This window comes from Thalassophryne amazonica, chromosome 12, assembly GCF_902500255.1.
Source record: "Thalassophryne amazonica chromosome 12, fThaAma1.1, whole genome shotgun sequence".
In the NCBI taxonomy this organism is placed as follows: Eukaryota; Metazoa; Chordata; class Actinopteri; order Batrachoidiformes; family Batrachoididae; genus Thalassophryne; species Thalassophryne amazonica.
Window position 1 is genome coordinate 24,047,716 of NC_047114.1, and position 15,947 is coordinate 24,063,662.

General features: G+C 44.0%; 1 protein-coding gene across 1 annotated transcript in view; it reads right to left on the reverse strand.

Annotated features, from left to right (window-relative positions):
- The window catches only part of LOC117521177 (phosphatidylinositol 3-kinase regulatory subunit beta-like), a 152,016-nt gene that overhangs the window by 14,167 nt on the left and 121,902 nt on the right, over nt 1–15,947 (reverse strand). Inside the window, 5 exon segments of the mRNA XM_034182527.1 lie at nt 7,122–7,264; nt 9,996–10,115; nt 13,996–14,176; nt 14,397–14,448; nt 14,451–14,494. Of these exon segments, the coding sequence (XP_034038418.1) occupies nt 7,122–7,264; nt 9,996–10,115; nt 13,996–14,176; nt 14,397–14,448; nt 14,451–14,494 (540 nt within the window).

The window sequence follows — 15,947 nt, forward strand, 5'->3', positions numbered from 1 at the left end:
TAGTAAGAGTGCTCTGAGAGCACAGTATCCCCTGCTGGCAAATGTTGCTTTGGTATAACTGCTTGCTACATTCTGATAACATTTAAAGGATTTTTGCCAATTTTCCTGAAATTCCTCCTAAAAATGTGACAGGACCTGATTTCAGAATGCAGGTACCTACTCATGAAACTGGCAGTGTCTAGGTTTGTTAACCCTCTGGGGTCCGAGGGATTTTTTTGGACAGTTCACTCGCCTGGCATGTTTTATTATTGCTGTTAAAAGCTCACTCTGCATCCCACAATCAAGTGGTATGTCTCTTTTTTTCAGGACAACCTGTACTTTCAGAATATATATGCTATAGTGGTGTTTTATAAGTGTAATAAAGGTTTACAATCAGAAATAACAAAAAATAAAGCGGATAATAATTTTCACACACATTTATTCAAAACACAGCAAACTATAATAAGCAACTATTTGACACTTTATAAAGTTAGTTTGGGATCTTGTACAAAATAATTTACAAAATTAAGGTTCTAACAATAAACACAAATGCACATTTTGAACAATATATAGAAAATGGTCTATGCGTTTTGTTTGTCTTTATGCCACATCTCAAAGCAATTTGTCTGCTATTAGACAAAGGCTTACATCACAAACTTTTTATTTCCATGGACTTTGACTCCCTCTTGGAATGTGTTCCTGCACTGTAAACAACCTCTCTTCACAGTTTGAGGCCCCGTTAACACCCCCCTTCATTCAAATGCATAAACGACACTTTACAAATGAGAGGGGGAGAGCCTTATTCAACAATATTCCCTGGCCAAGTCGTGAATCATTTCTCTCAGTGACACTCTTTGGTCAACCACATGAGGTTGTATGAGACCCTCTTATGCTGATCTCCTTCATTCATATGCGCAACGCTGCGCTTTACGCATGGAGCCAGCAGCCAGAGGGCTATTCAGACAGCATTCACATGCCAAAGAGTAACATATTGCTTCTACAAACAGTCTTTGGTCTACCATGTGTGACTGCTGTGCCCTACAATTGGATATTGGAAAACCATGTGACGGTGAACCAATTCCGATTGCACACGTCATCACACAGCTTCTATAAGGAGTATAAAGATGGTGGACGGCTGGCTTGAAAGTCAGCAGAGTTAACTTTTCAGCCAAAAAAAGTACGTTTCTATCTCATATCATTAAAAAGTTATTCATAATTTAGTAAAACTTGTACTCAGCCGTCGTATACGACGGCGTCAGCCCCAGAGGGTTAAGCAAGGGCCATAACTCTGAGTCAATCTTGTACATTATTACAATATGTGTATTACTCAACCTATAACAAGGATTTGTATCAAGTTACATGAAATTCCTACTAAAAATGCAAGAAGAGTTGATTTCAGACTGAAGGCACTCAAGCATGAAACTGACTGAGTCTAGCTTTGTTAACCAAGGACCATAACTCTGGTAAAATGAGCCCAACTGGAACAATATTACAATGCTTATTACCAACCTATAGCCAGGACTTGTACCAGGTTTCTGAAAAATCCTCTTAAAAGTGTGAGAGAAGCTGATTTTAGAACGCTCATACCCTGTTTGGGACTGACGGACGGATGGAAATCGCAACGGCATAATCCCCTTTCAAGCCTTCGGGGCATAAAAAAACGGTGATTCTTAACCCTCTGGAGTCTTGGGTATTTTGGGGCGATTTTGACTACTTTTGGTTTTACCTTCATAATTTACCTTAAAAACTGTTTACCTGGCTTTGTTTGGTGTTATTTTTCCCAGCACAACCTCACATGAGTGACTATACAGTTTTTCTTTCATTCTGACATACTGCATTAAATCAGTGACCCAAAAGTCACCCCAAAACAGAAAATTTTAATCAGAAAAAGCTTTTTTACCATGAAAACCAGAAATATGTTTAACAAACCATTTTTATAACTTAGAATGCAAATATAAATTGTAAACTTCAAAAATATATGTAAAAATGTAGCATAAACAAAGTTATATACAACAATTCACTTTAAAATTCAGGAAATGCTTCAGGCGTTTTTTTGTGGCTATTTACATGCAATAAGATGCCACACAAAATATATTTGCACCACTCAGAAAAACAATTCCTGTCAAATGCAGGAATAATTGGCCTATAATTAGCTAATTATAGGCCAATCTCCAACCTTCCTTTTCTCTCAAAAATTCTTGAAAGGGTAGTTGTAAAACAGCTAACTGATCATCTGCAGAGGAATGGTCTATTTGAAGAGTTTCAGTCAGGTTTTAGAATTCATCATAGTACAGAAACAGCATTAGTGAAGGTTACAAATGATCTTCTTATGGCCTCGGACAGTGGACTCATCTCTGTGCTTGTTCTGTTAGACCTCAGTGCTGCTTTTGATACTGTTGACCATAAAATTTTATTACAGAGATTAGAGCATGCCATAGGTATTAAAGGCACTGCGCTGCGGTGGTTTGAATCATATTTGTCTAATAGATTACAATTTGTTCATGTAAATGGGGAATCTTCTTCACAGACTAAAGTTAATTATGGAGTTCCACAAGGTTCTGTGCTAGGACCAATTTTATTCACTTTATACATGCTTCCCTTAGGCAGTATTATTAGACGGTATTGCTTAAATTTTCATTGTTACGCAGATGATACCCAGCTTTATCTATCCATGAAGCCAGAGGACACACACCAATTAGCTAAACTGCAGGATTGTCTTACAGACATAAAGACATGGATGACCTCTAATTTCCTGCTTTTAAACTCAGATAAAACTGAAGTTATTGTACTTGGCCCCACAAATCTTAGAAACATGGTGTCTAACCAGATCCTTACTCTGGATGGCATTACCCTGACCTCTAGTAATACTGTGAGAAATCTTGGAGTCATTTTTGATCAGGATATGTCATTCAAAGCGCATATTAAACAAATATGTAGGACTGCTTTTTTGCATTTACGCAATATCTCTAAAATTAGAAAGGTCTTGTCTCAGAGTGATGCTGAAAAACTAATTCATGCATTTATTTCCTCTAGGCTGGACTATTGTAATTCATTATTATCAGGTTGTCCTAAAAGTTCCCTAAAAAGCCTTCAGTTAAGTCAAAATGCTGCAGCTAGAGTACTAACGGGGACTAGAAGGATCCTGTTAATTCTAGAATAGAATTTTAAATTCTTCTCTTACTTATAAGGTTTTGAATAATCAGGTCCCATCTTATCTTAGGGACCTCGTAGTACCATATCACCCCAATAGAGCGCTTCGCTCTCAGACTGCAGGCTTACTTGTAGTTCCTAGGGTTTGTAAGAGTAGAATGGGAGGCAGAGCCTTCGGCTTTCAGGCTCCTCTCCTGTGGAACCAGCTCCCAATTCAGATCAGGGAGACAGACACCCTCTCTACTTTTAAGATTAGGCTTAAAACTTTCCTTTTTGCTAAAGCTTATAGTTAGGGCTGGATCAGGTGACCCTGAACCATCCCTTAGTTATGCTGCTATAGACGTAGACTGCTGGGGGGTTCCCATGATGCACTGTTTCTTTCTCTTTTTGCTCTGTATGCACCACTCTGCATTTAATCATTAGTGATCGATCTCTGCTCCCCTCCACAGCATGTCTTTTTCCTGGTTCTCTCCCTCAGCCCCAACCAGTCCCAGCAGAAGACTGCCCCTCCCTGAGCCTGGTTCTGCTGGAGGTTTCTTCCTGTTAAAAGGGAGTTTTTCCTTCCCACTGTAGCCAAGTGCTTGCTCACAGGGGGTCGTTTTGACCGTTGGGGTTTTACATAATTATTGTATGGCCTTGCCTTGCAATATAAAGCACCTTGGGGCAACTGTTTGTTGTGATTTGGCGCTATATAAAAAAAATTGATTGATTGAAATGCACATCAGAAGCCCCCAAAATTTGTAACCATATTCTACCTCAATATCCATGTGTATTTTTCCCTAATTCTTTGTTTTTGTAGCATTTTTTTATTGGTGTTGGTACAGACTGTCCTGACTGTGTCAGTGGCAAAAAACAAAAACAAAAAAACAATACAAAAAGATGTTTTGGACTTTGAGGGGGAAAGTCTCTACCTGAACTCCTGTGTTTTCCACCCCTGAAGCCTGCTGACTGCTGGGGCAGTGTGTGTCTCCACCCTGCTGTGTTCCAGGACTCAGCGTTGGAGCAGAAGCGCTTGAGTCCTGGAGATGTAAAGAGCAGCGTGCGATCCGGTCCACTGTGGAGATCTGTGTGCGCAGATCAGCGGATCCACCCGCTCTGGTTCGTCCAGACAAGAACAATAAAGTCCACTTCATCATCAGATTGATCACGCGCTGGTTCAGACTCTGATGACGCGCTCCGCGCTTCAATCGTCTTCATGCAGTTCAAAAAAAAAAAAAAAAAAAAGAGAGACTTGATGTCCTCGTCCAAGACGCCTGATTATTTTGACGCACTAAATAAATAAAATAACTGCACCACACACTAGCTACACAGCAGGAGTGGTGGCCAAGTGGTTAATGCGCTTGGTTTCAGTTCAGAAGGCTCCAGGTTCAAATCCCACCCCTGCCACATTTCTCCATGTAATGTGGAGTTGCGTCAGGAAGGGCATCCGGCATAAAACCTGTGCCAATTCAACATGCAGATCCACCTTGGATTTGCTGTGGCGACCCCGAGTGCAAACAAGGGAGCAGCCGAAGGGACTTACTTACACACTAACCACACAAGCTAAAACACTACACCACACACACTAAACACACTCCAAGTACAGTAAACATCACACAACTTTCAAAACTGATTGCTTTCTGCTTTCTGCTCCACCTGAAACCACAATTTCCCTTCACTCAGCAACCAAATTATGTGGATTGGGGATCATTGTTTATTTGGTAATATATTTTACACCAGTGACAAAGAAAAATTTGTGTATTTTTTCACTTGTTTGCTGTCGCAGACTGAGAAAGAGAGAAGAAAAGTTCCATTCGCAAAACGCACGCACACACACACAAGCCCACGTAGGGTCTGTGGGTTGTCATCAAACCCACGTGGGGTTGGTGATTGTGATTAGTTAGTTCCTGAGTTTTCCATCAATGGTAACACCCGTTTCCCCTGCTGAAGTCGAAGGAGTCATTTTTCTTTTCAGCCCTCTCGCTCTTGCAGCTGAATAAGGAAATAAGTCATTTTTGCTGCAAGAGTCTGTAAAACGCGGAGGAAATATGAGAATATTAGCCCCCCCCCCCAAAAAACTCGTGTAAATTATTCATCATAATTCAAGTTATACTTGGCCTATTAACAAAATTTAAAAAGTGTTGTGCAGGTTGAATTCCACATGTTCAAAACACATTCAAACAGACACTCAGAGTGGAGCAAATTGTGTGCTTTGTCCGCTTAATTAGGTAAATGGACTGCATTTATATAGTGCTTTTCCATCTGCATTGGACGCTCAAAGCACTTTACAATTATGCCTCACATTCACCCCGATGTCAGGGTGCTGCCATACAAGGCGCTCACGACACACCGGGAGCAAGAGGGGATTAAAGACCTTGCCCGAGGGCCCTTAGTGATTTTCCAGTCAGGCGGGGATTTGAACCAAGGATCTTCTTCTTCGTCTCTGTGTCAAAAGTCACATGACCTAATGAACATTATACACACATACACACACACACACACACATATATATATATATATATATATATATAAAATGTTCATTAGGTCATGTGACTTTTGACACGGAGACACGTCAATGGACTCCAGAGGGTTAAAAGGGTCTTATTGTTTAAAATCACTGATCTACTCTTTACAGTAAAATGTGGTATGGGTTTCATGTTCAACATCCTCAAAGTCCCACAATTATATGTCTGTGTATGTAGAAGCTACATTACCGTCAGCAAATTTTATTCCTGATTTTAGACTCCTATTACGTACGTCATAGAAGTCCATATTAGGACTCGATTGGTTCTGTCTGACACGCCCACACAGACCAAACAAACAGATGACGGAAGGGGGCGTGGCGAGCAGCAATTTCTTTCCCATCTACATCACCTCAGCGTATGTTGTCCATCTCACACATGCGAGAAAACGGCTGCTTTTATTTGGGATAAACATACTGTAAACCAGTACAAGCGGCCTGTTGCATGTAATCGTACAGGGGTCCCATTGCAGAGTTTAGAAATGTTACAGTAAATATCCACATGTTAATCAGAAGGCCGTCGACAGCTGATGCACACTGTCGATGCCTTTCAACAATTAAGGCTGAAAAGAAACAGACAAAAGACGTACAAATCATCTATAATTGCACCCTCAGTGAGTGTTGCCTGTAACAACATTACAATAACACTGTGACCACATGTGCTCCACATCACATGTTAAACACATATATCTCAACATTTTTGTTGTTCGTATGAGACAAGTGTCTGAGGTGTTTTTGACTTTTAAAGTTTAGGCAACCTGGTCTCACGGCAAGTCATGCTTCAGCAGCATGAAATATACATTAATCTATTGGTTTGTGATACTGTGACGAAAAGCGCCTCATTTTTGTCACAGCAGCACAAATTCATTCTCATTCATTCCGTGATGGCTGCACTCAGTTAAAAGTGAAGCGGGAGGGGAGGTGTCGGGGTGGTTATGGTAAGGGTGGGGGGAAGGAGTAAGATTAGGTTATGGTTAAGGTTAGGGTTGGGGGTGGGAGCAGGGTTAGGAATAGTGAGTTAAAAAAAGCCTCATCATGAAAATTTGACTCATTTTGTCACGGGGGCATGAAAAAAAAACAAAAAACGTGAGACTGGGCTGGTTAAGGACAGCCATATCCAAATGTAAGAACACCAGGGCCCACTGTGAGATCTAAACATCTTCTGGGACCCACTCAAACAAGCCAAGGCTGGGAGCAATCATGCCATCCACCACATCATGAAACCGCCCCAGGTCCTGGATGGCATCCACCCAGACAAACAACCAATCCATCCTCACCTATTGACAGTAACCATCTGTGTGCCGCAGCCAGTGATGTGATTACGATTCAGAGGGCTGCGATTTGATCAGGATTTTACAATTACGATTTCAACTTTTCGTACAATATGAATATCAGTTCTGACACTGATCTAAGCTGCAGACGTCTGAACTCAGATGAGTTTCCTCAAGTGCTAATGGACATCTGTGAACAACAAAACCGTTTAAATCCTTACTTCTGAACCTCCTTTTCGTTGCCCTCTCTTTGGAACCGCTCCAGAGACTCTCTGCTGTAACGCTCCTGAGTCTCACACTGTTCCTCAAAGATCTTGATGGTTTCATTAAAGGCTTCAATGGCTGTGCGCTTCATCTGCAGCTCCTGCAGAAGAACACATGAAGACTTTTTTAGTATTCGTGGATGAACCGCGCACACGGTTCCTGCTTTAACACTGCAACATCTTGATAAAAACAGTTAGGGATCATCACCAATGTCTGATTTCAACAATATATACAGATGAGGACAAAATTATTAGCTCCCCTGTGAAATTTAAAGTTTTCTTCAAAACTTCCCTAAGTGCTTTATTTTATTTTATTTACAGAGCAAGGAATTTTCAACACAGCATTTCTAAACATCTTAGTTTTGTTTTGGATACTTACATTTTACTTTGCACAAATAATGTACCATCAGATTGAAAATTTCTCTGCTTGTTGGATCAGTCTGATGTCTGTTTTATTTATTCTATTCTTACCACGTTGTCTTTTTGTAAATTCCAATTTGTATTGATATTTTATTACAGGTTTTATGTCCTTTATCATTAGATTTTGTCATTTACTTAGTTGTGTATATATATATATATATATATATATATATATATATATATATATATATATAGTAGTGTTCAGAATAATAGTAGTGCTATGTGACTAAAAAGATTAATCCAGGTTTTGAGTATATTTCTTATTGTTACATGGGAAACAAGGTACCAGTAGATTCAGTAGATTCTCACAAATCCAACAAGACCAAGCATTCATGATATGCACACTCTTAAGGCTATGACATTGGGCTATTAGTAAAAAAAAAGTAGAAAAGGGGGTGTTCACAATAACAATAGTGTGGCACTGAGTCAGTGAGTTCATCAATTCTGTGGAACAAACAGGTGTGTATCAGATGCCCCCTATTTAAGGATGAAGCCAGCACCTGTTGAACATGCTTTTCTCTTTGAAAGCCTGAGGAAAATGGGATGTTCAAGACATTGTTCAGAAGAACAGCGTAGTTTGATTAAAAAGTTGATTGGAGAGGGGAAAACTTATACGCAGGTGCAAAAAATTATAGGCTGTTCATCTACAATGATCTCAAATGCTTTAAAATGGACAAAAAACCAGAGACGCGTGGAAGAAAATGGAAAACAACCATCAAAATGGATAGAAGAATAACCAGAATGGCAAAGGCTCACCCATTGATCAGCTCCAGGATGATCAAAGACAGTCTGGAGTTACCTGTAAGTGCTGTGACAGTTAGAAGATGCCTGTGTGAAGCTAATTTATTTGCAAGAATCCCCCGCAAAGTCTCTCTGTTAAATAAAAGACATGTGCAGAAGAGGTTACAATTTGCCAAAGAACACATCAACTGGCCTAAAGAGAAATGGAGGAATATTTTTTGGACTGATGAGAGTAAAATTGTTCTTTTTGGGTCCAAGGGCCGCAGACAGTTTGTTAGACGACCCCCAAACTCTGAATTCAAGCCATAGTTCACAGTGAAGACAGTGAAGCATGGTGGTGCAAGCATCATGATATGGGCATGTTTCTCCTACTATGGTGTTGGGCCTATATATCGCATACCAGGTATCATGGATCAGTTTGGATATGTCAAAATACTTGAAGAGGTCATGTTGCCTTATGCTGAAGAGGACATGCCCTTGAAATGGGTGTTTCAACAAGACAATGACCCCAAGCACACGAGTAAACAAGCAAAATCTTGGTTCCAAACCAACAAAATTAATGCCTCGCAGATGTGAAGAAATCAAGAAAAACTGTGGTTATACAACTAAGGACTAGTTTAGTGAGCCACAGGATTGCTAAAAAAGCAGTTTGAACATCATAGTTTTGAGTTTGTAGCGTCAACAGCAGATGCTACTATTATTGTGAACACCCCCTTTTCTACTTTTTTTACTAACAGCCCAATTTCATAGCCTTAAGAGTGTGCATATCATGAATGCTTGGTCTTGTTGGATTTGTGAGAATCTACTGAATCTACTGGTACCTTGTTTCCCATGTAACAATAAGAAATATACTCAAAACCTGGATTAATCTTTTTAGTCACATAGCACTACTATTATTCTGAACACTACTGTATGTTGATCAAACTCCGATAAGGGTCTGACCAAGGGCACCACCACGTGTTGAGGTCCTGGTCAATATCCTTAAACTACTGGCACCACCCCCTGCCCCACCCACTGGTAAACCCCAGTCATTCTAGTCTTTGACTAAAAAGTCAAGCCCTTAATAATTTCATATATTTAAGGAGGAGTTATTGTTTGTGACAGAAACATCTAAAGAAAGATTATTCTCCATCATTTCAAGGACTAGATTTTGAGATAACAGTCATAAAGAAATCCAGTGTGCGATCCGATTTGTTTTTGCAATTGCTTCAGAACTTTAAGTCAGTACCCATAATTTTATTTTTTTGCGCCCATAATTCATTATTTTATTACATCTAGAATTATAGTCTCTTGTTAAGACTTTTGCAACCTAAAATCTGTAAAATCTCATTTCTGTTCAAGGCTATGATTCAGCGTAGATGACAGCACTTACTGTATGATGAGCTGCACATAAATGAAACCTTTGCTGTCAGCTGGCCAGGTAAGCCACCCCCTGGATTTATTAAATTAATGATGATCTGATCTCATGTGAGAATCGCTTGATTATGCACGAGATCTGCCAAAGAATTTTAATATTATGCAGTTGATGATAACTGTAATATAGTTCAATTTGTATTCACATGAAAACCCTGAAATTTCTTTTCTGTGAGTTTGTTAATAGTGATGCGCCGTAGCCGTCATTAAAACTGAGCTCAACACAAGCTGTGATTGTGTGAGAGCGAGTGTGCAAACCTGTGAGGTGCGAGTATATTCCTCATACAGGGAGTCGTACTCGCGACTCTTCTCTTGGTACTGCTCATGGTAGACCTTCAGCTGCTCTCCAACCTCCTCAATGCTGTTCTCTTTAACCAGCTGCAAAAGAAACAGATTAATACAACAGTTAATGAACTCACTATGCTGGTATCATTAGAAGAACCCAGCAAAGTAAAAATCTGACTGAGATTTAAATTTGTTGTGGTGTTGCACAAAAGAGCACGTTTGAAGAAAAACAATGAAATACAGTGGGGGGGGGGGACATGTGCACTGATACGACAGAGGAATCTGTACCGAGCCTGAATTAATCCAGAAGAGATGTTGTTTCTGAGTAAAAATACAGATGATGATGTCTGGACTGTTGCAGCTTGCACATTTTGAAAAGCACTTTTCACAGGAAAGGGAAGTTTCCACCATTCACAATGTTTAACATGATGCACATCAAACTGTAAGACTTCGTGAGTCCTGTGGACATGTCACTCACACCGGGTACTACATGCACAGTTCTGCCCAGAAAGAAGCATGTGGTGGATGGGGCAGCCCTGCAGTGAAGCCGCAGTGCCCCATCAGGGGAGCTGGGGGCACGCTCCCCCAGAAATTTTAGGATTTTGAAATGTAAAATGGTGCACGGCAAGGCTGCACACTGAAAGACAGAGGATCTGAACAGCATTTAAGACATTAATCCACACTGTTAAAACAGACAACTCCATGTGACACTGGGTGTACGAAACATGCAGTCAATTTAAAACATATCAATGCACTTATTATGTTTACTAGTCATAATCATGACGTATCAATGTGGGTTCACCACCTGCAGAGGGGGCCATGGGGGTCGGGTGCACAGAGGATTGGGTGGCGGTCGAGGGCGGGTGGCCCGGCGGCCCGGTCCATGCTCACAGCCCCTGGCTGTTGGGACGTGGAATGTCACCTCGCTGGGGGGCAAGGAGCCTGAGCTTGTGCGGGAGGTTGAGAGATACCGATTAGAGATAGTCGGGCTCACCTCCACGCACAGCATGGGCTCTGGTACCCAACTCCTGGAGAGGGGCTGGACGCTTCATTTTTTCTGGCGTTGCCCACGGGGAGAGGCGGAGAGCTGGGGTTGCATTGCTTATTGCTCCCCAGCTCAGTCGCCATGTGTTGGAGTTCACTCCGGTGAACGAGAGGGTCGCGTCCCTACGCCTTCGGGTCGGGGAAAGGTCTCTCACCGTTGCCTCGGCCTATGGGCCGCGCAGCGGTGCAGAGTACCCGACCTTCCTGGAGTCCCTGGGAGGGGTACTAGATAGCGCTCCGACTGGGGACTCCATTGTTCTCCTGGGGGATTTCAACGCCCACGTGGGCGGCGACAGTGAGACCTGGAGGGGGGTGATTGGGAAGCACGACCTCCCCGATCTGAACCCGAGTGGTGTTCAGTTGTTGGACTTCTGTGCTAGTCACAGTTTGTCCATCACGAACACCATGTTCAAGCACAAGGGTGTCCATAAGTGCACGTGGCACCAGGACACCCTGAGCCGGAGGTCGATGATCGACTTTGTAGTCCTATCATCTGACCTTCAGCCATGTGTCTCGGACACTCGAGTAAAGAGAGGGGCAGAGCTGTCGACCGATCACCACCTGGTGGTGAATTGGATCCGCTGGAAGGGGAGGAAGCCGGTCAGACCTGGCAGGCCCAAATGTATCATGAGGGTCTGCTGGGAACGACTGGCGGAACCCTCTGTCAGGGAGGTCTTCAACTCCCACCTCTGGGAGAGCTTCTCCCAGATCCCGGGGGAGGTTGGAGACATGGAGTCCAAGTGGACCATGTTCTCCACCTCCATTGCTGATGCGGCCGCTTGTAGCTGTGGTCGCAAGGTCTCTGGTGCCTGTCGCAGCGGCAATCCCCGAACCCGGTGGTGGACACCGGAAGTAAGGGATGCCGTCAAGCTGAAGAAGTCCTACTTATCTTTGTTGGTAGGTGGGACTCCAGAGGCAGCTGACAGGTACCGGCAGGCCAAGCGTGCCGCAGTCCGTGCGGTCGCAGAGGCAAAAAACTCGGGTCTGGGAGGAGTTCGGGGAGGCTATGGAGGAGGACTATCGGTCGGCCTCGAAGAGATTCTGGCAAACCGTCCGACGCCTCAGGAGGCGGAAGCAGCTCTCCACCGGCACTGTTTATGGTGCGGGGTGGGGAGCTGTTGACTCTGACTGGGGATGTTGTTGGACGGTGGAAGGAGTACTTCGAGGATCTCCTCAATTCCATCGTCACGTCTTCCGAAGAGGAGGCAGAGACTGGGGACCCAGAGGGCAGACTCATCCATTACCCAGGCAGAAGTCACTGAGGTGGTGGAAAGCTCCTCGGTGGCAAGGCTCCTGGGGTGGATGAAATCCGTCCTGAGTACCTTAAGTCTCTGGATGTTGTGGGTCTGTCTTGGCTGACACGCCTCTGCAACATCGCGTGGCGATCGGGGACAGTGCCTCTGGATTAGCAGACCAGGGTGGTGGTCCCTCTGTTTAAGAAGGGAGACCGGAGGGTGTGTTCCAACTATAGGGGGATCACACTCCTCAGCCTCCCCGGTAAGGTCTATTCCAAAGTACTGGAGAGGAGAATTCGACCGATGGTCGAACCTCGGATTCAGGAGGAGCAGTGTGGTTTTCGTCCTGGTTGCAGCACACTGGACCAGCTCTACACGCTCCATCGGGTGCTCGAGGGTTCATGGGAGTTCGCCCAACCAGTCCACATGTGTTTTGTGGATCTGGAGAAGGCGTTCGACCGTGTCCCTCGGGGAACCCTGTGGGGAGTGCTCCGGGAGTACGGGGTCCGAGGTCCTTTGCTAAGGGCTATCCGGTCCCTGTACGACCGCAGCAGGAGCTTGGTTTGCATTGCCGGTAGTAAGTCAAACCTGTTTCCAGTGCACGTTGGCCTCCGCCAGGGCTGCCCTTTGTCACCGGTTCTGTCATTATTTTTATGGACAGAATTTCTAGGCGCAGCCAGGGTGTAGAGGGGGTCTGGTTTGGGAACCACAGAATCTCGTCTCTGCTGTTTGCAGACGATGTGGTTCTGTTGGCTTCGTCAAATCAGGACCTTCAGCGTGCACTGGGGCGGTTTGCAGCCGAGTGTGAGGCGTCCGGGATGAGAATCAGCACCTCCAAATCCGAGGCCATGGTTCTCGACCGGAAAAAGGTGCTTTGCCCTCTTCAGGTTGGTGGAGTGTCCTTGCCTCAAGTGGAGGAGTTTAAGTATCTCGGGGTCTTGTTCATGAGTGAGGGACGGATGGAGCGTGAGATCGATAGACGGATCGGTGCAGCGTCAACAGTGATGCGGTCGCTGTATCGGACCGTCGTGGTGACGAGAGAGCTGAGTAGGGGGGCAAAGCTCTCGATTTACCGATCGATCTACGTTCCGATCCTCACCTATGGTCATGAGATTTGGCTCATGACCGAAAAGAACGAGATCGCCGGTACAAGCGGCCGAGATGAGTTTCCTCCGCAGGGTGGCTGGGTGCTCCCTTAGAGATAGGGTGAGGAGCTCGGTCACTCGGGAGGAGCTCGGAGTCGAGCCGCTGTTCCTCCACATCGAAAGGAGTCAGTTGAGATGGCTCAGGCATCTTTTCCGGATGCACCCTGGACGCCTCACTGGAGAGGTGTTCCGGGCACGTCCCATTGGGAGAAGGCCCCAGGGAAGACCCAGGACACGCTGGAAGGATTACATCTCTTGGCTGGCTTGGGAACGCCTTGGGGTTCCCCCGGAGGAGCTGGGGGAGGTGTGTGTGGATCGGGAGGTCTGGGCGGCTTTGCTTGAGCTGCTGCCCCCGCGACCCGACTCTGGATAAAGCGGAAGAAAATGGATGGATGGATGGAGATAAAAAACACACCTTCTCAGCTACACACAATTAATCTGCTTTTCTGTTGTTGTTGTTCCCCTCAAATACATCCAGGAAACAACAACACATACAACTTTATGAGTTGATGAATAAACAGCTCCACTTTCTGTCCCCATCTTACCAACCTGCTGGTATTTGGAGACTGGGTACAGAAGCTTGGTGTCCAGCTTGGCATTGTACTGGGCCAGGGACTCGTGACGGTAGTGATTGATGAGCTCCACCACAGACAGGAAGGTAAGAGGTTCTGAGAAGCCATATCTGCCCTCTCTGTGGTAAATCTTTATCAGCTTGTTGTTGCCTCCTTTCCTGCAGGGCAAGACACGGTCAAACTGAGGCACACGTAAAACTGAGACACAGTCAAGCTGAGACCTGGTCAAAGTGAATAAAACAGGATTACCATTTCAAGAAATATCTGTGTACACAAAAAGCCATTGAAAATGACTGAAAATACTATAGTATATATGCCAGGACTGCATGTGGTGCTGTAACACTCCGCACAAAATGGAGAAGAAGACCTGGAGCTCACCTGAGAGTGAGCGTGTACTCGCCCTCCAGTTTACTGGACGCATCTCGAACCGGAAGGTGCCATCTGGAGTGTCTCGCAGCTTCTCATTCACCTCCTCTCTGCAAATACGATCGTATATTCACATCATTAAAGCAACACTGATGCTCTCCAATAGATCACATGATGTCATGGTGGAAGAGGCCCTGAGAGCAATGCCATTGGGAACATAAGCCGTCAACATACTCACCATTGGCCATTAGGTGGAGGCCGAGGCTCCAGAAAAATGGTGGAACAACACCAAGTACTCACCAATGGATTAGACAGAAAAAGGGTGCAGTAGCGTTAAAGTTCCAGTCATCTTGGATTCTGCCACTGAACTAAGTGTTAAGTAATGGCCCTTGGTGTGCATTCACAGGTTAAACCAATTTATAAATTAGACAACAACAATTGGACGACAACAACAACAACAACAACTTGTGCATATATACACAAGTTGCTGTCTCATTCGACTGCTCCCATTTTGTTTGGGGTCGCCACAGCAGATACAGCCAAATCTACATTGGTATTGTCACAAGATTTATGCTGGATGCCTTCCAGAGGTTGTCTGGGGACACACTTCAGTTGGACGTAGTTGCAGCACACATGTAGTGTGATCGTTAACTGTGCCAGAGCACATCTCTCAGATGTCACATCACTGACGCAAATGTTAAATTTAATAAGTACAAGACATATTATTATTACTAGATAGACTGCAGAGTCTTCGAGCAGTCTGGTAACCAAGTGGTTAGTGCGCTTGCTTCCAAGCCAGAAGGTCCCTGGTTCAAGACCACCTGTGCCCATTCTCCCTGTAATGTGGAGTTGTATCAGAAAGGGGATCCAGTGTAAAAATGTGTGCTAAATGAACATGCAGATCTACAACCCCTGGCAAAAATTATGGAATCACGGCCTCTGGAGAATGTTCATTCAGTTGTTTAATTTTGTAGAAAAAAGCAGATCACAGACATGACACAAAACTAAAGTCATTTCAAATGGCACTTTCTGGCCTTTAAGAAACACTATAAGAAATCAGGAAAACTAATTGTGGCAGTCAGTAACAGTTACTTTTTTAGACTAAGCAGAGGGAAAAAATATGGAATCACTCAATTCTGAGGAAAAAATTATGGAATCAGATCCTAATAACAGCGTTGCAGTCTCTGAGGCATGACTTAATGAGTGACAAACAGTACTCTTAATCAATCTGGCTCCAACTTTCTCTGATTGCTGTTGCCAGATCAGCTAAAAAATATCAACGTAACTTGCGCATTTATTGATGATGTAATGACAGCCATCTCCCCAGTGCCTTTACCTGACATGCAGCCCCATATCATCAATGACTGTGGAAATTTACATGTTCTCTTCAGGCAGTCATCTTTATAAATCTCATTGGAACGGCACCAAACAAAAGTTCCAGCATCATCACCTTGCCCAATGCAGATTCGAGATTCATCACTGAATATGACTTTCATCCAGTCATCCACAGTCCACGATTGCTTTTCCTAGCCCATTGTATCCTTGTTTTTTTTCTGTTTAGGT